General features: G+C 46.9%; 8 protein-coding genes across 8 annotated transcripts; 6 read left to right on the plus strand and 2 right to left on the minus strand.

Moving 5' to 3' along the window:
• Nucleotides 1-292: 292 nt before the first annotated feature.
• EDB91DRAFT_1254135 (uncharacterized protein) lies at nt 293-1,204 on the minus strand (the record flags this gene model as incomplete). Its single annotated transcript, XM_041323761.1, has 3 exons — nt 293-492; nt 554-721; nt 772-1,204. 3 exons carry the CDS (start codon nt 1,202-1,204, stop codon nt 293-295), a joined length of 801 nt encoding a protein of 266 aa, XP_041171559.1.
• Nucleotides 1,205-2,695: 1,491 nt separating this feature from the next.
• Nucleotides 2,696-3,424, plus strand: EDB91DRAFT_1254136 (uncharacterized protein; the record flags this gene model as incomplete). Its single annotated transcript, XM_041323762.1, has 3 exons — nt 2,696-2,733; nt 2,787-3,036; nt 3,092-3,424. 3 exons carry the CDS (start codon nt 2,696-2,698, stop codon nt 3,422-3,424), a joined length of 621 nt encoding a protein of 206 aa, XP_041171560.1.
• A 6,182-nt stretch (nt 3,425-9,606) lies between these two features.
• Nucleotides 9,607-11,659, plus strand: EDB91DRAFT_1339583 (uncharacterized protein; the record flags this gene model as incomplete). Its single annotated transcript, XM_041325676.1, has 4 exons — nt 9,607-9,804; nt 9,858-10,002; nt 10,050-11,466; nt 11,494-11,659. Coding segments are annotated over exons 1-4 (1,764 nt in total), but the record flags the coding sequence as incomplete, so codon positions are not given.
• Nucleotides 11,660-15,535: 3,876 nt separating this feature from the next.
• EDB91DRAFT_1228995 (uncharacterized protein) lies at nt 15,536-16,894 on the plus strand (the record flags this gene model as incomplete). The annotated part of the gene is made up of 3 exons (XM_041321033.1): nt 15,536-15,605; nt 15,659-15,801; nt 15,850-16,894. The coding sequence occupies exons 2-3, from the start codon at nt 15,758-15,760 to the stop codon at nt 16,892-16,894; spliced, it is 1,089 nt and encodes a 362-aa protein (XP_041171562.1). The 5' UTR covers nt 15,536-15,605; nt 15,659-15,757.
• Nucleotides 16,895-17,284: 390 nt separating this feature from the next.
• On the plus strand, nt 17,285-17,720 carry EDB91DRAFT_1165587 (uncharacterized protein; the record flags this gene model as incomplete). Its single annotated transcript, XM_041319964.1, has 1 exon — nt 17,285-17,720. A coding segment is annotated over exon 1 (163 nt), but the record flags the coding sequence as incomplete, so codon positions are not given.
• A 2,772-nt stretch (nt 17,721-20,492) lies between these two features.
• Nucleotides 20,493-20,979, plus strand: EDB91DRAFT_1086634 (uncharacterized protein; the record flags this gene model as incomplete). Its single annotated transcript, XM_041316075.1, has 3 exons — nt 20,493-20,542; nt 20,629-20,752; nt 20,815-20,979. The coding sequence occupies 3 exons, from the start codon at nt 20,493-20,495 to the stop codon at nt 20,977-20,979; spliced, it is 339 nt and encodes a 112-aa protein (XP_041171564.1).
• A 937-nt stretch (nt 20,980-21,916) lies between these two features.
• On the plus strand, nt 21,917-22,941 carry EDB91DRAFT_1254140 (uncharacterized protein; the record flags this gene model as incomplete). The annotated part of the gene is made up of 6 exons (XM_041323763.1): nt 21,917-22,091; nt 22,150-22,205; nt 22,278-22,451; nt 22,500-22,508; nt 22,569-22,724; nt 22,777-22,941. 6 exons carry the CDS (start codon nt 21,917-21,919, stop codon nt 22,939-22,941), a joined length of 735 nt encoding a protein of 244 aa, XP_041171565.1.
• Nucleotides 22,942-23,740: 799 nt separating this feature from the next.
• EDB91DRAFT_1011926 (uncharacterized protein) lies at nt 23,741-25,804 on the minus strand (the record flags this gene model as incomplete). Its single annotated transcript, XM_041312432.1, has 2 exons — nt 23,741-23,900; nt 25,608-25,804. Coding segments are annotated over 2 exons (357 nt in total), but the record flags the coding sequence as incomplete, so codon positions are not given.
• Between the last annotated feature and the right edge of the window lie 1,159 nt (nt 25,805-26,963).

A 26,963-nucleotide genomic window follows, 5' to 3' on the forward strand; every position in this document is an offset into this window, starting at 1 on the left:
CATCTTCAGCTTTGCATGCAGGGTGCCATGGCAATCTACATATATGGTTTCGCTACCGAAACACGGTCAGTTTGGCAAGGGGAAGAGTCACGCCGAAGGAATCTTGAGGGAGAAGACTTACTCATCCATCGGCCAATCACACAACCGGCGCCAAACACTGCTGGTAGACTTGCCAATGCCAATGCCCGTATATCTTCGAGTTCTGCGTATCGGCCAACAAGGGAGAACATGATGGTCCCATACGAATGATAAAACCATCAGTAAGTCTTGGCTTCGAACGAAGCGGATAAACCTACCCGTTGGGTACAAGCGTGCACGGCGATGTCATTTCTAGCCTTAGAGGGGCCGGGGTCACACAATCAGGCGGTCCTCTGTGAGCCTTTATCACGAACACAGCGGCTGGATACACCGGAAGGCTATGTTTAGAAAGACCATACTCAACGCGCCACATCCCCTCCGGCCCCACATAAAAGCACAACACCCATATACGTCCTGCATGGAATACCACCTCCGTATCAGTGTGAGGACCAGGTCAAAGACATGGACCACGTACCCGCGGCAACAAATTCCACGGCCAATTCCTGTGCAATGCGCAGGCGAGTCTGGAACATCCTGAAGCGGAAAGAAACAACGAATTTGTTGTTGCCAACTCCATTCCCTCCATACACGTGTATCTTATCGGGCGGACAGCCCAAAAAACATCTCACAGACCCAACCTTGGCTGAAAGCGCACAGTGAATTTACTAAAGCTCTCTAGGGGCATGCACTTACGATTGATGGTGCGTCCCAAATTTAGCCGGGCGAACATTATTTGATCGCTCACTATCGCGCATGCAAGACGCATATCAGAAAGGCATACACGCGAGAACTTGAGAATGTATTTAATAAATGCCCAAAGTACTTCTGGCCGATGCTTTATAATGGCCCAATAGAGCGCCGTGTGATCCTCGATATCGGGTTGTTGCAGGAGGTCGGAGAACTCTGCTGCTGGGAGTGCAGCAGCGCAGGAGTTGACGATGGGAGTGACAGAGGAAGGGGTGAAATCGAATGAGACGATTTCACGGATGCGAGATAGAACTGTGGCACAACATTCCTGCTTGGATTCTGGGAAGGAAGGCTCGGAATTTGCTGATGCGGATGTAGAAATAACATCATACGAATCCACGGACACGCTATCATCGAAGGCTTTGGGCTTGATATCCATCGTGGAGGAGCAAAGGAGAGGAGAAAATAGGGGCCTGCCAAGCATTAGATTGATCATCACCAAGACAGAAAGAAGAGTACCCGGTATTACAAAGTACGAGGTCTAGTATCCGCAGATCTTCGAAGCGATGTAAGAAACACGGTTGCGGACCACGATGAAAGTGTCGAAGAGAGTATCATCAAGGACTGAACGCCCCGATCTGAGCCCATCAGAATACGCAGATGGGGTGTGATCAGCCCACAAGGATTAATGCTATTGCGATTGTCTCTCTGCCTTCCGTCATTCCTCCTCAGCTTTCATACATACATCCTCTTCGCGCCTCTTTCGTCTTCTGAGACATTAGGTACGGCAGGTAAGAGGCTGATCCTGGGAGGTCTGCGAGTCACGCTGCTTGTATCCTTTGCTTTCGGCTCGAATGCACGTCTTACTGCACAATACATGTCAGTAGGGAAGTAGTAGGCCGACATATTGGGAGGCTTGTACTCATTCAATTCGGTAAGTGTTGAACCTATTGGTTGATCGTCGGTGCCCCCGCAGCGCGACATAATTCTGGCTAGCCTGTAACAGCACCTTCGGCGGGCGTCGCTTGCGCGTGATTGGGAGGTGTAGAAGGTGTAAATGTAGCGGTTACAGAGTGTGCGGCGCGCTGAAGATCTTGAGCAGAGCGGCAGAGGTGCTTTTGAGGGGTAGAAGAGATGGGGGGATGTGTGTGTGCTATTCATGCTTGAGTTCTGGTGTGAGGTCGACTAGACCGATGCGGAGCGCGAGGAACGCGTCGAAGGCTTTGCTTTCACGGAATCGGGGAGAAGATAAAGCCAACTGCAGGAGGAGAGCGAATGGAGGGAAGGAAGGGACTTACCAGATGCCAACCTTATATACAAAATCCTGATGAGTGCCAGATCACATGCATAGACACTGGTCTGAGGTAAGAAGTTCGAGCAGAGCATGTTGGCGTTTCGTGATTGTGGGAGTGGGTGTAGATGGTGTCATTGTTGTATATTTATCTAAGACGCGACAAACAGAGCATAGTTTCAGGGTACGGGAAGCCGGAGTGATGCGTGCGACGCGAATTAGGTCAGGCCTAGGGATGGTGGGCGACGAATGTGTTTATGAACATTTCGGTCGTTGTGGGACCATCTATGAATAACGGCGAGTCGGAATCGAAGGAAAGCATAAAGAGACAGACGTACCCAAGCTTAAGAGGCGTAGACAAAATAGACACAAGACAGTATTAATATTGCGGATGCCCGATATAATTGTTGTTGTTTGTTTACGCGTTATGCACATTTGTGTTACTTCGCTTCAATGCTTGAGCTAAGCACTCAAGCTGCTAGATTTTGCTTTGATGGGAACAAACCATGTCGACAGGGATGCTGCTGGTTTTGCAGAGGGTACGATTATTGTGTTCAGTGGTTTCCTGTGGCTAGTTCAGCTACACACCTGTGGTCGCTCGTGACATGCCTAGTATAAATACGAGGAACTAACTTGCAGATGATCCTCCCCGCTACTAATCTGTCTGCAAATCAATGGTGAGCCGTCATATTCCTCTTCCATCTGTCTTCTTTACTGACAAGTCGTCTAGCCTCAATCTACCATACCTCCACACGCGGGTCTCAATATTCCCCTTGGCCTCTCGTCTTTTGCAGACCTTTGCATCGAATCGGATGCTACCTACCAGTACCACACTCTCAGAGGATAACGCGAACACCCTCACTCAAGAAAAAATCCTTCGATCAACCCCTAGCCCCCTCAATCGATTGCGCTTGAAGGTGAAGCATCTGCTATTTCTTAAGCAGCGAACGAGTATCCGAGAAGGGCAGTTCAGTCCAAATGTGCGCATCATTTTTGCATGGTTTCTGGAACTCGTACTTATGGCTATACAGTCAGAGTCCCGCTGGCAAATTCTTTGACGCATCGGGGTCTTCAACAGCTTCATCACCTCTATCCCTTTCATTTTTTGTCGATGCTTTGAAGAACTCCCTGCGATCGGGCAAGCGAAAAACGACTCAGCGCTCGACTGTCAAGCCAGAAACACCCTCTCCGCCGTTTGCCTCCCCAGGGCCACGAGATCCCACCTTCAATGACTCGAGTCCTTATGATTGCAAACTGAGGCAATCAGTTATTGTCAAGGCTCTTCCTTCCGTTGTCGAGGTTCCTGAACCAACCAAGGGTTGGAGGAAACCAAGGTTGCCAATTCCGAAATGGGACATCGATGATTGAGAAGGTCCGCTGCTGCCGAGCACTTATTTGTTGATGTAGCTGTATTATGACCATGCCGTATCGTTGTATCAATACCGTATACCCAGTTCCAGACCGTACAATCCTTATCTGACCTCCTCCTGACGTCTCCACACTGCACGACACATCCCCCACTCTTTGTAGATGTCCATACCCGCAGTTTCCAACTGACTTCAGGACTAAGAAATACGGCTGTCAAGCTTCTCCGGGATATTCCTGCCCGCAGCCCTCGCAGGCCCTCGCCTTCAAGCATATGACTTTGAAAATCTGCTCCCAATGATGTTCAAGTTTCTGCCGCAGAGGACGCGCACATATGTCGATCCTCCCTCAGCTCGAGTCTCGCTGGGATCTGTTGGCAGCGAGTGGGTGTTTTAACCCTCCATGAGGTCGAGCCTTGCTGATCGGAGACTTTGCGGATCTATCAACAGGATGTGAGTGAGTTATCTCCTTCAAGTTCGGGTTTTGTTGATCAAAGACATTACCGATCCATTCACAGTTTGTGAAGTTGTTCCTCTATCGAGCTCGAGCCTTTCTGACCGAAGACATGGCTCATCCGTTGGCAGCGAGTGAGTATGTTGATCCTCCTTCGAATCGGAGCCTTACTGACCGAAGAAATTGTTGATCCGTTAGCAGCGTATAAATCTATTGATCCTCCTCCGAGCGAACATGGACTTTTGGACCGCTGACGACGCGGATGACAACAGCTACAGTGCTTACCACAATCACTCATTTATTATGGCACGAAAACTCTACTCGACTGGTGATGCAACTAGAGGTGAGATAGACTGCCCATGGCCCCCTTACAACAACGCTAACTGTCATCGTGACTAGTCTGTCGACGGTCAGCCCCCCTTGACAGGCCGCCGTATCTCCAAGGGCATCGCCCGCTGTGGAGCCGCTACTAGAACAGAATTTGACCTTGCATTCACACCCAAGAAAGGCGTGGAGACACACTGGATATCTGAGTCTGGTATCCTCGATATCGCTTTCTTTTAGCCGCCTGTATTGAACGGACCGAAAATCACTGCCAAAAGATAACGTCCATTATGGTGGATGGGAGCATAGCATCAACTGAGTGCCTTTTGTACGTAGTCACCAGGTGTGGGTCTAGATACTAATACTCGTACAGGTGAACCACACATTCCAAGCAGCAGAAGCCCTGCGCTGATCCCCCTCGGCGCTCATTTGTCCTCACTCGTACCTTCCACGCAGGCTCCCTGCGTTTTGGCGCAATGTGGACGGGCGACAACCTCGGTACATGGGAGCATATGACAGTTGGTATCAAGATGGCCCTTACTAATGGAGTTGAGGATGCTTTTTGCTGGATATACGTCACGTCTTTCATCCAACCCGTTCATTTGAACTCAACGCTTATGTCTGATGATACCCGTTTGCTTACAGCTGACGTCGGAGGATTCTTTGGAGACCCCGGACCCGAAATGCTCCTACGATGGTCTATTCTCACCCTTCTTCCGCGCGCATGCACGTATCGATGATGGGAACCCTGACCTTGACCTTGGCTAGTTTCTCTAATGCACGACCTCCATATCACTCGATCGACAACTTCATGATGTCCTTCTCTCATGCATGCAATATCGAGATTCGACCCTGCGTGTGGATGAGATGAGATATCGAAATTTGCTGTCATATATGATACAGGAAACTGCGGTATATCTCTTCTGACGCTACGCTCTGTAGTGGGCCAGGCCTGACGCCAGTTGGTGCAGCAGGATTGCGGAACCAATGCCCGAGGTTACGGTACTATGTTCAGCAAGAAATCCGAAGCTGGGGGCGATATCCCACCACAAGTGGTCAAACCGACGGACTTGGACATACGGGCAGGACGGTTTCGAACGAAGCTGTAAGTCATGATATCCCAATTCTAATTGTACGCCTAGTACTGACCATCGCAGAACCGAGTCTTTGTATTATGTAAGCAGTGAGTCTGTTTGTTTGGATTCAAGGTTTTTACCAAACAACTTCGCTCGCGTGCAACGAATTCTAATTTCTAATGCCTCGACTCACAATGTGTTGACGTCCTGATTTCTACTAACATATTTCGACACGTGAGGGCAGAAAAGGTTTACAGTGAAGTCGAGGTGAGTGTCCAGTTCTTCGTTCGCGTCCTCCTTCTGATGTGGCATTTGGAAATTGGAATCGCTAGACATTAAAATGAATGAGCAGCGAACAAATATACCCAATATATCGTCCAGATATCCATTAATATTCAACGCTTTTGTGACCCAAACTTCGCGGCGCAAGTCGCTGAGTGGACTATCAACGAAAGCGAAAACTGTGCTATACGAGTGACAGATCGAAACAAAAGATAGCCCTTTTGCAGGTGCGTAGTAATGCCAGTATTGTGGGGGTGTCTCATTGACAAGTTCATATTGCATTTTAGATCCTCCTGGGTCACCTACGTATAACTCTTCCCACACCACACAGGTATGTTTTGTTATAGTGCCGAGTCACAACCGTATCATTTTACCTGGTCCTCAATGTATATTGTATCTCGCGACCTTGTTTTATCGTGCTTTAACTCAGTTATGGTCATGCACGAGTCATGTCGTGATCGCCTTCAAGGTGCCCTACAATCTGCAATTTTACAATCCAGTTCCCCTGGTTCTGTTGTTTTCACACGTCCCATCATGGCCTCGTAACATGTTCGTGCCGCGGAACAAAATGTTAACGTCATTTTAGGTGCAGTGGATGTTCAACTGGTTTCATCTACAGCGCCATGGGTAACGGCTCTCGTACTCCGCAAGAGCACCTGAAGATCGTAATCCACTCTCATATGCAGCTCCACATTGGTACGTGAGCTGTCTTCTCATCTGGCATTGATTCCTGACCGAGGCATGTTCGCGTTTATCTTCTTTCAGAATGGACAGGTGGTCAAAGACCGATGAACGAGCCCTGGGCTGTGCTAAAAGCTGGTTTTCCGCTCGAACCTACTGGTGAGCTGGATTTGAGAAAGTGAAGTGTAAGTGGGCCCTTGAGCGGTGTTCCGTGCGTGTTACCTGCATATTGCTTTGTCTATCCGAGATGTTGCTTGACATAATAGGCGATTGATTGGAGAGAATGCAGCCGTTCGAGGAGAAATGTAAGGGGAGAATTGTCGCCGCTTGCTTTGAATGTGTTGGCTTATGCGAAGGGGGTAGGGGGTTGTTAGGATGTGTGGTGAGTTTACGATACTCTTCCAACGTACGAGAGACTGTCGTTCTCCATAAGCCCTTCCTTTAACTACGGGTTTCAGTACTCATTGTTCATTCGTCCCTTCCAACCCAGAGCCAATCCCCTCTGAAGACACCATATACATACACGCAGACCGCCTACGCATTGTGCGGGAATATGATGCCTCCGTGAGACGCATCTTAGAAGCAATGTCAGGTCGCATATCCAACTACTCGATAACGGTGTAGTGAGAGAAATCGTGTCTCATTACTGTCCTCAATATTCTAGCGTTGACCCAGACTACGTGCCCCAAGATGCAAAACATTAAGTACTTCTGGTACTTAACACCGTGGGAATGGGATCTGTCTGGAGGTCCATAAGATTCGAGCAGTAAAAAGATAGATATTGCGCGTTCCGGAACTTCCGAGAGCCAGCCCCACTTCCCTACCATCATGGTGAATTCTTGTGCCTGCCAGTGTGCCCGAGATCTTTTTGCGAGATGGTACTGTTCTTCTCTGGTGCAACACGAAACAGAAGTCCGCGTACTATATGACGGGGGAGAATGATCACATCTACGTCTCAGTGAGTGATTCAGAGGGCAACGGTGTAGGACAATAACCCATGCAAGATGATGAAATTCGAGAGTCGAGAAAGTAAGTACCGATTGTACCATCACAATTGAGTGTGAGGGGATGCATTTTGGAAGGTGTGGAGATGGACGTCGGACCAATCTCCAGAGGCGCAGAACGTTATACCGGTGTCGTCCAGGAAGACACGAATGATAACGGGGAGTATTCTTACTGCAGCCATAACGGAGGCAAACCCTCATGCCCTGGGCGCCTATGGAACACGAGGCAGATTAATACAGTGAAGCGGCATCAAACGTACGGCACACGCACCTCTGCACCAGAAAGACTCCCAGAATCCCTCTACGCAAGTCCACCTCGGCCTTGTTCAATAACATCCACCTCTAGTAAAATGGCTCAGCTCATTCCAAGCACCACACCCCTTCGAGTTTTTAAAGATCATACGGGCCCCATATGGGAGGCAGTAATTTTCCCTGATAAACAACGAATGTGCACCGCCTCGGGCGACAACACGGTTCGTCTGTGGGACTTGAAGACAGGTGCAGTGTTGAAGAAGATGGAAGGGCATCGCAGTGAGGTGCGGGGATTGGCGGTATCACGAGATGGGCGATTCATAGCAAGCGGCGCTGGGAGCGGAGAGCTCATCGCCTGGCACGGAGAAACTGGGGAGCCTCTCACCCAAGCTATCAATGCCCACTACAGACATCTCTTATCGCTGGAATTTTCTCCCGATGGTACAGTGCTAGCCACCACTTCATTTGACCAAACGATGAAGCTATGGAGCACGACAACATGGAAGCTACAAGGAAATCCAATCCAGTGTAGTGGTCCGGTCAACTGCGTTCGATATTCGCCATCTGGCAAACATCTTGCCATCGCAACAACCAGCGATATCGAAATTTACAATTCAAGCACCGGCAGGGAACGCGTCGCAAACTTCAAGGCTCACACAGGACACAACTTGTCACTCGCGTGGACCCCCGATGGAACACGCCTTCTCTCAGGGGGCAATGAAAGGGATCCAACCATACGGGAGTGGGATACGTCCACTTGGAAGCAGGTCGGTAATCCCTGGACGGGTCACACCCACTGTGTCCGCACCATTGCCATTCATCATGCGGGCACCCACGTCGCTTCCGCATCTGATGACAACTATGTCCGTCTCTGGCGGCTATCAGATCAGCAAACCATCGCCATCTTTCACCACTCATCCCTGATGAACTGCGTCACTTTCTCTATGGACGGCAAGCAGATCCTTAGCGGAGGTTATGATACCATGGTCTCAGAGTGGGAAACACCTAAGGGCGTATCAAGGGCGAGTTTTCGTCCCTGACTCTGATGATGCAATTTGAGCATGCTTCATGTCACAGATTCTCTCTATCAACGCAACCGCCCGTGATGCATGCATCGCGGGGGACATATCTACCGCTGAAGGAGTATTCACACGAGAGATCAACGCCGATACAGACAACTACACCTCGTATGCCAATCGTTCATTCATCATGGCGCGAAAACACAACTGGGACTACGCGCTTGATGATGCAAGTAAGGTGAGATAGACTGAACCATCATCGCTCCCTTACTAAACATTAACTTTCATTGTGACATAGTCTGTTGCCATTCAGCCCTCCTTCGAAGGTTATATCTCCAAGGGCATTGCCCTGTGCGGAAAAGCGCAGATCCAGGACGCGAGGACGGCATTTGACATCGCCTCTATTTTCACGAACGAAGATTCATCGATGATTCATTTCCTTCTCTTGGTTAAGGCACGTAAATGTTTCCTCGCATACTCCTTATTTCATTGCGGATTTCAGGTCATCGCACTATTTCATGCAGATCAACATCAGGAGGCTATGCAGCTCGTCCAACAGTTGGCTGCCGCTTGTCGGAATCACAATGCTCCCGTGTATCGGGTCGTAGAAGTGAGTACCTCGATCAAGCGCAGGTTTCGTGCATTGAACCTGATTTCTCTGATTCACACATCAGGCATATCTACGTGTTCAACTCGGTGTCGATGCCTTGAATGGCTCGCGCCACGACGAAGCTGCTGACCACTTCACTGCCGCTATCAACTCCGGTGCTTTGTCAGGGTTGGTCATTGATTCCGTATACGAGGACCTGGTGGTGGTACGTTGATGTGATGTAACTGAATGTGCTTTTTATGCCCAACCACGTGCTTTTTGTAGCTGTTTGGGTTGGACCTCAAGTCACTGTGGCAAACTGCAAACCAGAACCGATGTGATGCACTCCGCCAGGCAGGTAGACATGAAGAAGCTGTGGAATCGTACCGACACATGATGGATATAAGTGACGAAAATACAAAGGCTCGCTGCCTTGACTGGTCCAATGGTAAGTCTGGAGTCCGTAATGCCACGCCAACTACAATCCTCACCCACATTTAACTCAGATTTCACGCAAGAATATAGTGTGCCCTATATTGCCAACGGAGATGCTGCTTTCGCTGCAAACGATTACGACAAGGCTATTGAATTGTACACTGTGGCAATTGACCTCAATTTTGCAAACGACACCATATTCGCAAACCGCAGTAAGGCTAGGTCAGAGAAGATGCTATGGGAGGATGCACTTTTTGATGCGCAAAAGGCATGGTGACATCTGCTTTCATGGTAGCCAATGCTCACTTTGGCAATACATAGGTCATTGAACTCAAACCTTCATCTCATGTAGGATACCAGGTGAAGCATGCAGCGCTTTACGGCGCACAATGCTATGATGAAGCTATCGCGGCCTTCCAAATGATGCTCGCCAAATTGGATAGCGCTCATGACACGGAAATACGAAGTAAGCTCAAGTGACACGTGTGTTCAGACACTCAACTATTTCCTTAGCTCTGCGCAAGCAATATGTCAGTCCCTCCGAAGGAGAAGGTGTTATTCGAAAGGTCATCGACATTCAACTTGGTACCGCGCCGCTCCGTCTACTCAACACCGCCACCGGACTCTTATGTGACCGAGAAGCGCAAATAAGCGCCTTCAAAAAGAGCACAGAGTACAATGAACTTCTCCTGTCAATTATGAAGCGAGCGGATCTCCGAGCGGAACGCATCGAAGAGGCAGTTGCGACATACTTTAGTTGTGTCATGCTGTCGCATCGGTGGGAAGGGAAGGAGCCGTTGCTGCACGACGTCAAGGACAAGGACATCTACGAGTTGCAGGCGGCTGGCGGTCTCGTGAAGTTGAAGTCATTCTGCGATATTGTTCGTAGTAAGACGAATTACCAGTGGGCGTGGGTTGATTCGTGCTGCATCGACCAGACGAACAATGTCGAGCTCCAGACATCACTCGACTCGATGTTCGCCTGGTATCATGATTCAGCGCTCACCATTGTCTACCTGTCAGATGTTCCACCTTCGTCCCAGCCTGGCGCATTGGCGAATAGCGCCTGGAACACCCGAGGATGGACCGTCCCGGAATTCTTGGCTCCCCAAACCATTCTCTTCTACCAACAGGACTGGACTCTATATCTCAACGACGAGTCCCTCAATCACAAGAAGTCTTCCGAAATCATGAATGAGTTGCAGGATGCGACGGGCATAGCTGCTCGGGCTCTCGCAGACTTCAAACCGGAGACGATCGGAGATGCCCGGGAGAAACTCCAATGGGCATCTAAGCGTGTCACCACTAGGCCGGAAGACATTGCGTACTCATTGTTCGGTATCTTCGGCGTTCGACTTCCCATCCATTATGGCGAGAATAAGCAAAATGCGCTCGGGCGGCTCCTGCAGGAGATTGTGGCTCGGTCCGGCGACATTACTGCCCTCGATTGGGTCGGACAACCATCCACATTCAACAGCTGTCTTCCGGCAGATATTTCCTCATACACAGCTCCACCATTCAACCAACCCTCTTTGTCCGACGACGAGATTCAGGCAGCAGTCTCTTCGCTGCGAAATACCGTAGCTATGGAGTTGGCGTCCAATTTTTATGACCAGCTTGACAATATGAGCGCTCCTCGCTTTGCGAACTGCAGACTGCATCTACCTTGCATTGCATTCCGTCTTACAGAAGTCAGACGGAGGTATGGTCCAGCCCACGAGACTCATTTCACATATGGAGTCAAGGCAGACGGGCTTCGCGACCTGCTGATCACTACTGAAGAGACACTGACTCAGTTTTCGCGGGCAAGGCCCGCTAGACACGCATTCTTCCTTGTCCGTCCCTGGGACCGCCGAACCCTCGATGAGTATGACTTTGCAGAACAGGCGGACTCAGATGCGGAAAGCTTGGGGGATTGGTCTGAGCCTGGGTCTCAGTTAGACGACTCTCCCGATGGGTCTCCTATAGAAGAAGAGCTAGAGGATTCAGAATCTCACTCGCGAGCCTTGCGATTGATGGTTCGCCTTGGGCAGCCGTTCGGTGCATTTTTTCTAGCGCAGCAGCGAGGCGGAGAATACAAGAGGATCGCTTCGGATCACGATATTATTGCACAGGTGAAAGACATCGCCTCTGTCCACAACATGATGGCCAGAGTCAGGACCCTGGAAATATTGTAGCTGGATGTGTTTTTTTTCAATGCAGTTCTCGTTTGTCGCTTGACGATATACATCTATACAGACACTCCGGGATTCCTTCAAATCAGACGTATGTTGGAGACCTACTATTCATTTCATGCAGCATTGTGATCCACACCATTGATGCCCTCTGATCTTCCCCCACAACCCGCATTCGCTTGACACCTCGCCTTCACCATTTTACGTCTCTTCTTCGTTATCTCTGGTACGAGCAGCAGACCAAGTAGTACTATATTCAGTGATCACGAATTGAACGCCGATTAACATGCATGACTGATGATTCAAGTAACGACTACGACTGGGCGAGTAGTGGGAGGTAAGTACGAGCTCCAGTCTGCTAGTCATATCGACCGCATTGTTGATGCTTGTTTACGCGTTTAGCTTGAACCTCAAGCCCAATAATCTTGCCTACAACTCGCCTAGTAGCATTTACTTATCATTACAAAATCTTGTGTCTATTGAGACAATCTGAACGAATGACAATCTTGATCATCATTCTGAAACCATACAACGGACTCGATGTTGTGAATAAAGCTAATTAAAACTTCTGCATGTCGAAGTTATGGCCGACGGACTTAGGAAAATCTGGGCAAGTCGAAGCAGCACGTGATGGTTTGAACCAGCAGGAACCAACCGATGACAAATTTGGCCGCAGAAGAGCCAGAAGGAGCAGAAGCCCAGAGAGAAGGAGCAGGAGACATTCCATCTCAATGAGGCCAGATTTGTAGATCGAGAAGTTAGATCAACGATCAGAACGACCAAAACGAGCTACCGAAGGATCTCGACACCATTATGCATAAAGGGACCTATCATGCATAAAGGCAGCAGTGGTCGAGGGTAAGCATCAACCATACATAACCATAACGTCCCTTACCAGCCTTTATTATGCATGATTATGACACTATAGCCTGTCTCAATCGGCCCGTATGTCTAACTTTATGATTATCTTGATCTTCTGGACTCCAGCCCTTTGAATTTCGTGGTAACACCATCGGAATAGTCTGGAGATCCATAAGATTCGAGCAATAACAAAATACGCATTGCGCGTTCCTGGAAACCGACCCCACTTCCCTAGGTCATGGCAAATCAATCTTCGTGCCTGCAGAGTGTCCCCAAGATCCAAGGTTGTTTGCGAGATTGCACTGTGTCGACTGCTTGCCGTCGAAAGGTAATTGATCGATCGTGAGACAGAAAGTGGGGTCGCAGACCTTCAAGGGTTGTCAATACATGTGATGGAAGCTCGTCGTAAATCGATAGACGATCTTTTCTGATTTTCTGACCAGTTGCAAAACGAAGCAGAAATCCGCGCATAAGACGAGGGAGAATGATCACATCGTCAGTTCCTTGAGTGAGAGTAGTGGTGTAGGAATAGAACCTATACAAGGAAGGGTTCATGTGCACGCCGTCCAAGATAGATAGCCTTCGCGACACTGATGGCACTATCAACTTGAGAAGTACCAACTGCATGATCACAATTGAATGCGAGGGGATGTATTTGGAAGCTGTGGAGAATCGATATACACGTCGAACCGATGTGCAGAAGCACAGGGTGTTACATAAACCGGTGTGATACCGGTTGAAGAAGGTATGCATGATAACGTATTCCTGCCGCCTCCGCCCAAGTCTACCTCGACCGTGTTCAACAACATCAACCTCTAGCAAAATGTCTCACCTCATTCCAAGCACCGCACCCCTTCGAGTTTTTAAAGACCATACGGGTCCCATATGGGGTGCAGCAGTTTTCCCTGATAGACGACGAATGGTCACAAGCTCGTACGACAAGACGCTTCGACTGTGGGACTTGAAGACAGGTGCAATGTTGAAGAAGATGGAGGGGCATCGCAATCAGGTGTGGGGATTGGCGGTATCGCGAGACGGGCAAATGATTGCAAGCGGTGATGAGGACGGAGAGTTCATCGCTTGGCACGGAGAAACTGGGGAACCTTTCACCCAACCTATCAAAGCCCACTCCAATTGGATCACATTGGACTTTTCTCCCGATGGTGCAGTGCTAGCCACTGGTTCATGGGACCAGACGACAAAGCTGTGGAACACGACAACATGGCAGATTCAAGGAAAAACAATCCACTGTGATTTCGTGTGGTGTCTTCGGTACTCGCCGTCTGGCAAACTTCTGGCGATTGCAACAAGCGAGGATATCGAAATTTATAATTCAGGCACGGGGGAATGCATCACAAGCTTCAAGGGTCACACAAAATACAACTTATCAGTCGCGTGGACACTCGATGGCACACGCCTTCTCTCAGGGGGCGATGAAAAGGATCCCACTATACGGCAGTGGGATACATCCACTTGGGCACAGGTCGGTAATCCTTGGACAGGCCACAATTATTGTGTCCGCGCCATTGCCATCCATCCTGCGGGCACTCACGTCGCTTCCTCATCTAATGACACTCATACTCGTCTCTGGCGTATCTCAGATCAACAAACCATCGCCATCTTCCAGCACTCATACCTGACGTACTGCGTCACTTTCTCCATGGACGGCAAGCGCATCCTTAGTGGAGGTTATGATAACATGATATCAGAGTGGAAAACACCCAAGGGTGTAAACTTAGAGGCATGTTCCCATCCTTCACTCAGATAATGCAATTCGAGCATGCTTCATGTCATAGATCCTCTCCGTCAATGCAGCTGCCCGCGAAGCATGTATCACAGGTGACTTATCTATCGCTGAAGAGGTATTCACACACGAGATCGACGCCGATGCAAGCAACTACATATCATATGCCAATCGTTCGTTCGTTATGGCACGAAAAAACGACTGGGACCATGCACTTGATGATGCAAGCAAGGTGAGATAGACTGAACCATCATTGCTCCCTTGCCAAATACTAACTTTCATTGTGACATAGTCCGTTGCGATCCAGCCCTCCTTGACAGGTTATATCTCCAAGGGCATTGCCCTATGCGGAAAAGGGCATATCCAGGACGCGAGGACGGCATTTGACATCGCCTCTATTTTCACGAACGAAAATTCAAAGATCACTCATTTCCTTCTCTTGGTTAAGGTACATTGAATTTCCCCGGATAGTCCCTATTTAATTGCGGATTTCAGGTCATTGCCCTATTTCGTGCAGATCAACATCAAGACGCAATGCAGCTTGTCCAACAGCTAGCTGCAGCTTGTCTGGATGACAGTGCTCTCGCATATCATGTCGTCGAAGTATGTACCTTAATGAAGCACAGGCTTTGTGTAATGAAACTGATCTTTCTGATTTGTACATTAGGCATATCTACACGTTCAACTCGGAATGAATGCCTTGAATGCCTCGCACCACGACGAAGCTGCTGACCACTTCACTGCCGCTATCAATTCCAGTGCTTTCTCGTCAGGGTCAGTCATTGATTTCATATACGAGGACCTGATGGTGGTACGTTGATGTGATGCAACCGAATGTACTTTTCATGCCCAACCACATGCTTTTTGTAGCTGTTTGGGTTGGACATCGAGCCATTGTGGCAAACTGCAAACCAGAACCGATGTGATGCACTCCGCCAGGCAGGTAGACATGAAGAAGCTGTGGAATCGTACCGACACATGATGGATATGAGTGACGATAATACAAAGGCTCGCTGCCTTGAGTGGTCCAATGGTAAGTCTGGAGTCCGTAATGCCATGCCGGCTACAATCCTCACCCGCATTTCACTCAGATTTCATGCAAGAATACTGCGTGCCCTATATTATCAACGGAGATGCTGCCCTCGCTGCAAGCGATTACTGAAAATGCTATTACATCATACACTGTAGCAATTCAACCTCAATTTTGCAAGCGACACCATATTCGCAAACCGCAGTAAGGCTAGGTCAGGGAAGAAGCTATGGGAGGATGCACTTCTTGATGCGCAAAAGGTATGGTGACATCTGCTTTCATGGTAGCCAATGCTCACTTTGGCAATACATAGGTCATCGAACTCAAACCTTCGTCTCATGTTGGATACCAGGTGAAGCATGCAGCGCTTTACGGTGCACAACGCTATGATGAAGCTATTACGGCTTTCCAAATGATGCTCGCCAGATTGGATAGTGCTCATGACATGCAAATACGAAGTAAGCTCAAAATGACACATGTGTTCAGATACTCAACTCTTTCCTTAGCTCTCCGTGAGCAATATGTCAGTCCCTCCGAAGGAGAAGATGTCATTCGAAAGGTCATCGACGTTCAACTTGGTACCGCGCCACTCCGTCTACTCAACACCGCCACTGGACTCTTATGTGACCGAGAAGCACAGATAAGCACCTTCAAAACCAGCGCAGAATACAACGAGCTTCTGTTTTCATTGACTATGAAGCATACACACATCCGAATGGAGCGCATCACAGAAGTGGTAGCGGCATACTTCCGTTGTGTCATGCTGTCACATAGGTGGGAAGGGACGGAGCCTTTGCTGCACGACATCAAGGACAAGGTCGTGTACGAGATAAAGGAAGCTGGCGGTCTTGTGAAGTTGCAGTCATTCTGCAACATTGCCCATGAGGCAAAGTATCACTGGGCGTGGATGGATTCGTGTTGCATAGACCAGACGAACAACGTCGAGCTCCAATCATCACTTGACTCTATGTTTGCTTGGTATCATGATTCAGCGCTCACGGCTGTCTACCTTTCTGATGTTCCGCCTTCATCCACGTCTGGAGCACTGGCAAAGAGCGCTTGGAACACTCGAGGATGGACCGTCCCAGAATTCCTGGCTCCTAAAACCATTCGATTCTACCAACAGGATTGGTCTCCATATCTTGACGACCACTCCCTCAACCACAAAGAATCTGTTGAGATCATGCACGAATTGGAGGGTGCAACGGGCATAGATGCACGCACCCTCGTTTCTTTCCAACCGGGAATGAGAGATGCCCGAGAGAAACTCCAATGGGCGTCTGCGCGCGTCACCACTAGGCCAGAAGATATTGCATACTCATTATTTGGCATTTTCGGCGTCCGACTTCCTATTCATTATGGGGAGAATAAGCAAAATGCGCTCGGGCGGCTTCCTGCAGGAGATTGTGGCTCAGTCAGGCGACATCACCGCCCTCGACTGGGTCGGACAACCATCCTACGTTCAACAGTTGTCTTCCGGCTAACATTTCGTCATACGCAGCTCCGCCATGCGCCCTCCCATCTTTGTCTGAAGATGAAATTCAGATAGGCAGTATCTTCGCTGCAAAACACTGTGGCTTGTGGAGTTGGCTTCGAAACTTTACGACCAGCTTGACTGACACTGAGCGCCCCTCGCTTCGCGCACTGCAGACTGCATCTGCCATGCATCGCATTCCGTGTCACGGAAGTCAGACGGAAAAGCAGCCCACCCCAAGAAGCTCATTTCACGTATAGGAGTGAAGGCAGACGGGCTTCACAACCTGCTGATCAACACGAAAGAGGCACTTTCGCGGACAAGGCCTCATCGACAGACCTTTTTTACTTATCCGTCCATGGGACCGTCGTCTCCTCGAGCTGCCTGGTTTTTCAGAGCTGCCCTGCCCCTGTAGACGACGCTGGAGAGCTGGGGAGATTGGTCAGAGCCTGATTTTCCGTTAGACAACTCGCCCAGCGGTTCTCCTGTCGAACAAGAGCTAGGATGATTCGGAATCTCACTCACGCGCCTTGCGATTGATGGTTCGCCTTGGACAGCCGTTTGGGGCATTTTTACTAGCGCGGCAGCCTGGCGGAGAATACAAGAGGATTGCATCAGATCACAGTATTGTCGCACAAGTCAAAGATGTGACTTCTGTTCACAACTATCATGGGCGGAGTCAGGACCGTAGAAATATTGTAACTGTATGTTTTTCTTCTCATGATTGGGCCATCAGTAAAACCTCGACTTACTTAATGAGACTTTTTTGGACTTTTCGGTGGTTTTCACTTCTTTTCAAAAATGAGTGGCCTTTTTTCAATTGTTTTTCTTAATTCACTGCCTGGTACCAGCTTGAGTATTAGGAATAGTTTACTATTATTATTCATGGAAAGGTTCTGACACAACAAGATCAAAAAGTAAGAAAGATAAAAATAGAATGTATCCAAGGTTAGTGTTTTAAAGTCCGGTCCAGTCCGTTTTTTTTTTTTGGCCATTTTTGGCACAACCGGACCTGGACCGGACCTAATTTTAATTGTAGTTCCACAAGACTGGACCGAACTCTCAAAAACCGGTTGCCTTCAGTTGCCGGACCACACTACAGTAGGTTGCAACTGGTCTAGACTTCGTCATAGAGGAACATGTTCTACACATTGTTGTATTTTAATAATTCTGTAAGACACTACCAGCTAATCAATACTTTGCATCTCCCCACTGCCTTGATCTTCTCTTCAACCTGACCATGAAGTCAACCCACGTGTGATGACCCACGGAAAAGGTTGTTGCAATGACATCTGCCAAAGCCAAGCACTCACGGCCTCCAAAGATGAAGCAAGTGTCACCAAAAGGGAAGAATCACAAACAGAAAGCTGCATTGAGCAACAGTGAATCAGAAACCAGTGAGAGTGAGGCTGATCTAGCTATGAGAGGCTTAGAGGGAGCAAGAAAGGTGAGCTGATAAAAGAATATATATCTCAGTCTCAGGAAACGGACTCAGTAATAACTATAGTAGTACCTGATAAAAGAATATATCTAAGTATCTGTTAGTTCTAGTTGTAACGTAAAGTGGGAACTTTGACTCACATCTCAGTCTCAGGAAATGGACTGAGATGTTTGGTCTGACAACTCGTAGTTTTAAAGTAGTTAGCATAGTGATAAGTAATAAACTGTAGCATAGGAAGTAAATGACGACTTATGAGATTCTGTGACTGATGTCACTTGGTTGTAAGTTCCTCAATCGGTTAGCGCTCACAATGTCTCACTTTGACATCTCCTGCTTGGCCTTCGACTCGGGCTTCAACAGCTGAACCAAAATGTACTTCGAAAAAGAAACCTCCAGGTCCTGCAAAATCTAAGTGTGCATGTTGAAACACTATTGAAGAAGTAATAGAAATTGAGCCTCTTGTTGAGGATGCTGAAGACAAAGAGGTAATCGTGACTTGTATCATTGACATCTGTGTATTGGATGTCAGCTCAACATCACCAGATAGCAGGTGTCATATCCTGTACCTCTGGATCTAGAATTCTGGATCTCTCCCCCTAAAGCCTGGTTCTCCATCCTGTTATTTCGCCTGGTGCTCTGCTCTCATCTCTGGACTCACCCCTATCTCCTTTTAGAATAGCTATTGCTCCGGCTACTGGTTATGTCCTTTCCGCTATGCTTACTGATTCGTCTGTTTGTACTTCATCTCCAACTTCACTGCTTTGATCCATTATACACTTACTAATAGACTTTCCACATGCTTCATACATAGCCCTTACTTTGCTGACTGATTTACTTACATGATACCTACAGTATATAAACTCCTGTAATACTCCAGAACTCCTCAGTTTGAATATCATCTTAGTTCTGCTCATTCCTGTTTCTCTGGACTTGAGTCTCATCTCTTGTCTACCTCTGAGTCTTAGGGTTAAACCTTAGGACTAAATCTCCAGCTCTACCTTAGGGTAGTCTATACTCTATTCTGCTTCTACTCTGGATTTGTCCATAGTAGCCTTACTCTGTTCTCTCATAGTCTTCCGGAGTTCTGCCGAACTCCCCCGGCGCCTGACCTCTGGACTTCCCTGGACTTCCATCGGACTTCCCCTCTGCCCCTCGGAAATTAAGGGCACGTACTTGGGTAAAGGGCACAGCATACGAGCTGAAGCCGAAGCCCTTTGAGGTGTCTTTCCCTTGAGTACAACCTTAACAGCAGGACAGCAATGGCTTGCAGGAACAGCACCACACTACCCTACCCGATGTGCTGAAAACAAACAAACAAAGTACAACTGATTTACTCACTGTGTTCTCGGATCGTTGTACAGTGAAGTTTTTCCAGACTAATGGAAATGTAGAAACATTGAAGGGGTGCTGGTGCAATGCATGCAAGTCAGTATATCAGATTGAACACTAATATTGACAAGTACTTACATTGCACCTGTAGAGATGATATAGATTTTGTCACTGTCATATCCCGTACCTCCGGATCCGGAATTCCGGATCTACTTCATTGAAGTCCGTTCCTCCATCTTACTATTCCACCCGGCGCTCCACCTTCATCTCCGCACTCTCCCCTAATTCCTTTTAGATTAACTATTGCTCCGGTTACCGGTTATGTCCTATTCCGCTATGCTTACTGATCCATCCATTCTTACTTCATTTCCGACTTCACTGCTTTGATCCATTATACTTAGTAATAGACTTTCCACATGCTTTGTACATAGCCCTTACCTTTGCTGACTGATTTACCTACATGATACCTACAGTATATAAACCCCTGTAATACTCCGGAACTCCTCAGTTCGAATATCATCTTAGTTCTGCTCATTCCTGCAATCTCCAAACTTGAGTCTCATCTCTTGTCCACCTCCGAGTCTTAGGGGTTAAACCTTAGGACTACTTCTCTGGCTCTACCTTAGGGTAGTCTAACCTCTGTTCTGTTTCTACTCTGGACTTCCATAGTAGCCTTACTCCGTCCCTGCATAAACCTTCCAGAGTTCCGCCAAACTCCACCGACCCTAAGTCCTCCGGAACTCCCCGGACTTCCGTTGGACTTCCCCTCTGTCCCCTGGAAATTAAAGGGCATGTACTCGGGTAAGGGGTGCAGTGCACGAGCTGAAGCCGAAGCCCTTTGAGCAACTTCTCCCTTGAGCACAACCTTAACAGTCACGAAGCATGGAAAACACAAGGCATTCCATGTCAGAAGTAATTCTTTGTGTCGGCAACACATCCAAAGCCATTATGAGGTATACAAAAGCAAATGCAAAGGACTGGGCCTGAAGGAAAATCACCATGCAATACCACATGATATAGCAAAGCCGCAAGTGAATAGGAAGAAACAAGGGAAGGATCTCCAACAAAATCTAGGCCAGATGTTCCAGAAGTTGCAAAACAAAGAGTATTCGAGGGAGGATGTGCTGCACACAGTTGCTGAATTTGTGGTCTGTGATGACCAGGTGAGTGATGATATTGATGATACATGAGATTGGGAAAATGCTGAAACAGTGTTGTTGTGCAGAGCCTTGTAGTGGCTGACAAACCTGCATTTAAAAATTGTTTGGTGGCAATGCAGCCAAATGCTATACTGGTGGACATGCCTTCAACTCATGATGTGTTGGCTTACATCCACAACACATTCATTGAATTCATCAAGGGTCTCAAGGTCCAAATGCAGTTCAAATGAAAGGTGTGCAGCGCATGGCTCAAGCACAAGCATGGCACAGCATGGATGTGAGTTTCCTAAGCATGGCACAGTGTGGGCGCAAGAGTCTGATTTTGATTGAAAGGAAAATGATGAGACAACGACTCTGATATATATATATATAACTACCTGGCACAGTGTCCCAACACGAACAACTCAGGTGAAGTGCTGGTGGGGCGCAAACAGAAGAACCTGACAAACCAAAAGTGGGGTGAGGTTCTTGTCCACACGACCCATGTGACTGACCTTGTCCGATATGGTGCACTGAGGCATAAATTCCACCAGCTAAGTAGTGCAAGTTCAACAAGGATTCCAAACAACCCATGAGCCAGATGAATTGGTGATTTACTCACTACAGCTACTTTCATATCGATAGACCAGAATCCATTTTTGTTCATTCACTGCTTTTGTTTACTTGTGGAGCTGAACAAACAAAAGGATCCTGCCTATTACAATACTTGATTGGGCGAAATACCCCAGAATGGTACTGGACTGTGCAATTTCTATGATACAGTTATGATACTGCTCATTTGATGCTGAATCTGACACCCTTCTGAGCTCACTGTTGGTATGACTATTTATCACCAACTCATCATGGTATGTTTAACATTATCTCTGTTACTCATTAGTACTCGCTGGTTTCAACATGCTCCACTCAGGGCTAGCAACCGGGTCATTAGCACGACAGCTTTCTCATCTTCTTGAATGTTTGACTTCAATGATGTCAGAATGATCCAACTGATACTGTTCCCCGATCCCTAATGGCCAACCTATATAAGACCTGCACATTGAGCGAGTGTAGGATTTGTTACAATCATAGTATGTCTGATTCTAGTCACTCCAAAGTCCTATTCATAGCAAAGAGGAGCAGCGAGAGATGCTCCAACATCGCTTCCCTCATGCTAGCTATTGGTTCAACATGCTCCCTACCCACCCCTTTATCCACGGTATTGAAAATATGCCCCTGCTGCTGAGCACAGCACCTCATCACATTCACAATTTTGTGCCACCTCCATATTCCATGCATGTTCCTGTACATGCTCCAAATCCTGTGCCAATGCAGGTCAATGCTAGGCCAGCTCAGCAGCCAGTTGGTGAGTGAACATGTTTTATCTTTATCTGATCATCAAGTTGAGGTATTTGATCATTCAGTCACTTCCAATATTACCATCTTCATTCCATTAAATTCTGGTGTTGTTGGAGGTCATGTCAGTCAAATTCAAATTCGTCTTCCCCTCAACATTTCTTTTGTTGATTTTTTCTCATGTGTCTGTGCCAAGATGGACTTGGACCCAGCAGATGCTGAACTAGGGTACAAGTTTCATACCAACCATGCCCATGATGACCCCCATCAGCTCTCTGACAAGCAGCAGCTTCATGAAGCACTAGAACGAGGCAGGCAGCTGATCGATCATTCTCATACTCAAGAGACCATTCTTGAATTACACAACCTGGTAAGTGATGGCAAAGCTTGTAAGTAACATGCTGCTAATTTCAATCAGAAGAGACCAGTGTGTCAAGCTGCATTGGCCACTTGAGGTCATCGTGAAGACATAGGAACCAGTAATCAGCATGCAACTACTCTCAGCTTCACAGCTGAGTTCCACAAACTTAAGAACAAGCTAGACTGTGTGAAGCACCCTGGCAAATTCTGCTACATCAACCCCATCAGTGGTGACCACAAAGCACAAGATATTTACAACCTCACGCTCTGGGCAAAAAAAATCGTAAGTGAGGTCAATCTTGAAACCTTTGTTAGTGGCTTATTTTTCAATACAGTTCTTGGGCAAGGCCACTTATGAGAAACCTCCCGAGACAGCTGCTTTTGATCATATCTCAAAAAAGCATCGAGTATCTTCCACAACTGCCTCACAAGCTGGTCCTAGTTTACCTGCGATTCACAGTCCATCTCCCTCTGACAACTGCTACACAGCCACTCAGTGATGTTGGTGGTCAATGTCGAATCAATACGTCAAGGCTCTTCTCGACTCTGATATTTTCTAAGATGATGAGTTCATTGTGTATCCACCCATAACAGAGGCACTTCAAGAGATGGATATCACCATGCTACTTTTGAATATGTCTCAGTATGAGAACATGCTCATTAGCAATGGTGTTGCATATGTAAATGGCATCATTGGCATATCCAATGATTTTTTTGTCGACATTATCGGCATGCCAGTTGGAGTAGTTCACTCTTTTCTTGCTGTTACTTATTGACTGATTTGGTGGGCAAGGAAAGGCAAAGCAAGAGAGCAGAGTGTCGAAATTTGAAGGAGTATCATATCAATCAGTATCAATACAAGTGTCTAACACTAACTGTACATTAGATGTCAAGTAACATTACTGGCCATTCATTTTCTGATACACTGTACAGTAGATGTTAAGTAATAATTGTTGTAGCTGTACAAAATAATCAAGATGAGTACCCACTGTGCACAAACCAACCATGAGCTTTTTCAGGTGTGACAGTGTTGAATACAGCATTCCACAACAATTGGTAGGGATCACAAGTCAGCTTGCCCGTCATTTCTCCCCTGGCATAGTCACAGTTGGATTGTATCCAAGCCTTTATTGCTGAGAAAGCTTCCTCGATAGGATTGAAGTCAGGTGAATAAGGTGGCAAATACACAATGTGCATGCCCCTGAAAGCATTCAAATTGATGGTCAGTCAAAAACTAGACAAGCAAAAGTGATACCTTTGTTGAACCATTTCTTCAAGATGCAGTGACTTAAGAATGCTTGCATTATCCATCACAATTATGGAATTTTTCTGAGGAAAAGGGTTCATATTATTGAGCAAACCATCTATGAACTCATTGAATGTTGCCAATGTATATGAACAATCAAGCACATCAAGGTGCAGGATGCCATCTAACGAGAGAGCAGGTAGGATTGGATACCTGTAGTGCTGCCATGGTTTGGTCCAGAACCATGGTTTGAACCTAACCAACGGTCAGGTTCTTGGTGGTCCAGTCCACTGTGATGCCTTTGGACCTGACCGAACCGGAGTACGGTTCTCAGTTCATTTTACCTCGGATGGTTCTCCCTTGGTCCTGAACAGTTCTGAACCTCATGTTTTACTGACTACCCACATGTACATCAGTAAACTACTAAACCTTGCACAGTGTTTGCTAATTCTTCACAGCTCTCACAGTGTCACGAATTCCTAATACGAACCATTTTTCATTTTTCATTTCTCGGTTTTCCTTCGGCTACTTCCAGTACCCGAACTGGTCACATGACTCCTCACCCTGTCACACCTTCACCTCTTCACATATCACCCGTGGTTTCTCCGATTGGCTCCCCTACTCCACGGGCTAGAACAATCTCGCGTCCTAAAGAAGAACCGGTCAGATCTTGGGTTTCTATTTAGTAACCGTCTTACTCATTCGCTTATATATCATGATGTCATATTTAGTCATCTGCAGTATCATACGACTCTTTTCTCATTGGCTGATTTCTTTCAGACTCCTATTCAATGTTATATATAAAAGTAGGGTAGTTAGCGTAAGTGCTCCTTAGACTTAACCTCTTCGTTTCCTACTGTTGTAGTGACTTAGACGTTCATGCTCAATACTATCCTGTTCCTCATCATCTTTGACCGAGTCCTAGTGGTTGTGAACTCGCCTTCATCATTATTGGTGAACGTTGGTCATAACACACAGCACCACAGAACCTCACAGAACTCGACAATGCTGGTGTGAGTCAGGGTTCAACTTGTCAAAAATTTCAGAAGTCTTTGTTCTACACTTTGACTCTTAACTTCTACCTGCACCACTGCCATCATTCAACTAAGTCTTTTATTTTCTTTATTTTCTCATTACTGCTTGCTTATTATTTGCCTTAACCACCCTCTCCCACTCTCTCAGCACAGTTGGCAGACTTGGCACTACTACTTTGACCTTAGTTGACCCGGCTTTGAGTTATAAGTCCTTTGTTTCTGTTTTCTTATTATCTACTAACAACCTATTATATCACCTAGTTGCCCTCAATCTATCACACCCTCCCATGCACTCTATCACCTCCTGCACCTCCCAGTACCATCTTGCACCACCTCACAGCATCCAAAACTCTCACAGCATCACCTCGCACCCTCTCGGCACCCAATATCCTTGTGGTACCTTCTCACACTCTTTCAGTAACTCTTAGATTAGTTCATGTTTAGACTAGTTGAATGCAATACATTGATTCCAAAATTTTCAATTGTCTGAAACTTGATTTCTATTAACATTTAAACAAAACCAAAAGATTACTGTGTATTGAAGGTCACAATGAGTCTGCAGGTGTGATTTCAGGCCCTCAACAAGTACACCTCAACTCACCTCGTCATCCTGCACTTCAATACTTACTTTATTGTGTGTTTTGTTCACTGTAATTTTTTTTGGGTTTGGTTCGAGTTTGAACCCCCAAAAAACCGAACCTGACCATTCTGAACCATTCACAAGGGTCTGGTTCTGGGTTCGACAATTTTGTTGAACTGGACCATGGTCCAGTTCTCAGTTCTCATGCAACACCCTCTGAACCGGACTGAACCAGACCACAGCAGCACTAAATACCTGAGTTAAATTAGACTTTGACTGCAAATAGATCAATTCTGAGTCACTCACCTTTGCCCATGGATGAAATATCCATGGCAGCATGCATGTGTGCCAATCGGAGACCAGGCCATTGGACACTTTGTTGTAATCCGATTACAAGCTGATTCATCAACAAAAACAAGCTGCTCAGGACAGAAATTCTTGGCTATAAATATTTGGTAGCGATCACAGTTGTCTTCATTGCATTCGAGTGCAGCCCTAGACACCTAGAAGAGAAAGTCAGTATGAAATTCACAGTAAATAGATATTACATACGTGTTTGTGCGTGAGGCCATGTTGTCATGTTGTTCATTCAATAGTTATCCCAGAGACTTCAACCCCCCTTGCCTTGTGTAGTACATGTTGCAATTCCAACAAGAAGATGTCTGGAGTATGCTCAATACATGACAATAGGTACTGAGAAGGTCAGGGCAAATTATTGAACATTATACAGACCTATTTTACTTACCAATACATCTATTGCAGTGAGCAGATGAGGACATCCACTTTCCAAGGGCCTTCTGACAACAGAACCTGTGAGACGAGAGAGCCAAAGAACTTGGTTGATAGTTCGGTGGCTTGTATTAGTGACTTGTGCTATGGCCCTGGTTGACATTTGGGCAGACATAGTGACCCATTGTTGCTTTACGGTTGCTGGAATGTGATGGCGGTTTCCAACCATGGTGAGGATGGTGTCTGAAGAGGGCGTCGAGTGAGAAAGTTGTGCAATCCAGCACCATTTGGGGGTATTTCACCTGATGAAGTATTGTAATAGGTGGGACCCTTTTATTTGTCCAGCTCCACAAGTAAACAAAAGCGGTGAATGAACAAATATGGATTCTGGTCTATCAATATGAAAGTGGGTGACTTCCCACAGGCTAAATAATCCAGATTATCATATACCGGAGTGCAAAAACAAATTTCAAATAGAGCACATAAAATAATCTGTAGGAAATAGTCAACCAGAGGCTAAAGGATAATCTGGAATGTCCACTGAAGTGTTACCATACTTGTGTTATAACCAGTGTTCACTGAATGGCAAAGGCAAGAACACAACCACTAGGACTCGGTCACAGTTGATGATAAAAGCGAGGATAGGATTGAGCGTGAATGTCTGAGCCTACTACAAGTGTAGAGAATGAAGAGGTTAAGTCTAAGGAGTACTTATGCTAACTAACCTACTTATATACATAACATTGAATCTGAGATATCTGAGTATGAAACAAATCAGCCAATGAGAACAGAGTCGTACAATGACTGCGGATGATGTAGTATGACATCATGATATATAAGCGATGAGATCATAGACAGAGATTAAACAATAGGAAGAGAGATTGTTCTAGCCTGTGGAGTACCATGTTGCTTCTTCCAATGGATACCCTTTCC

The sequence above is a fragment of the Suillus paluster genome (genome assembly GCF_016628075.1).
Source record: "Suillus paluster strain FC165 chromosome Unknown EDB91scaffold_100, whole genome shotgun sequence".
NCBI classification, from domain to species: Eukaryota; Fungi; Basidiomycota; class Agaricomycetes; order Boletales; family Suillaceae; genus Suillus; species Suillus paluster.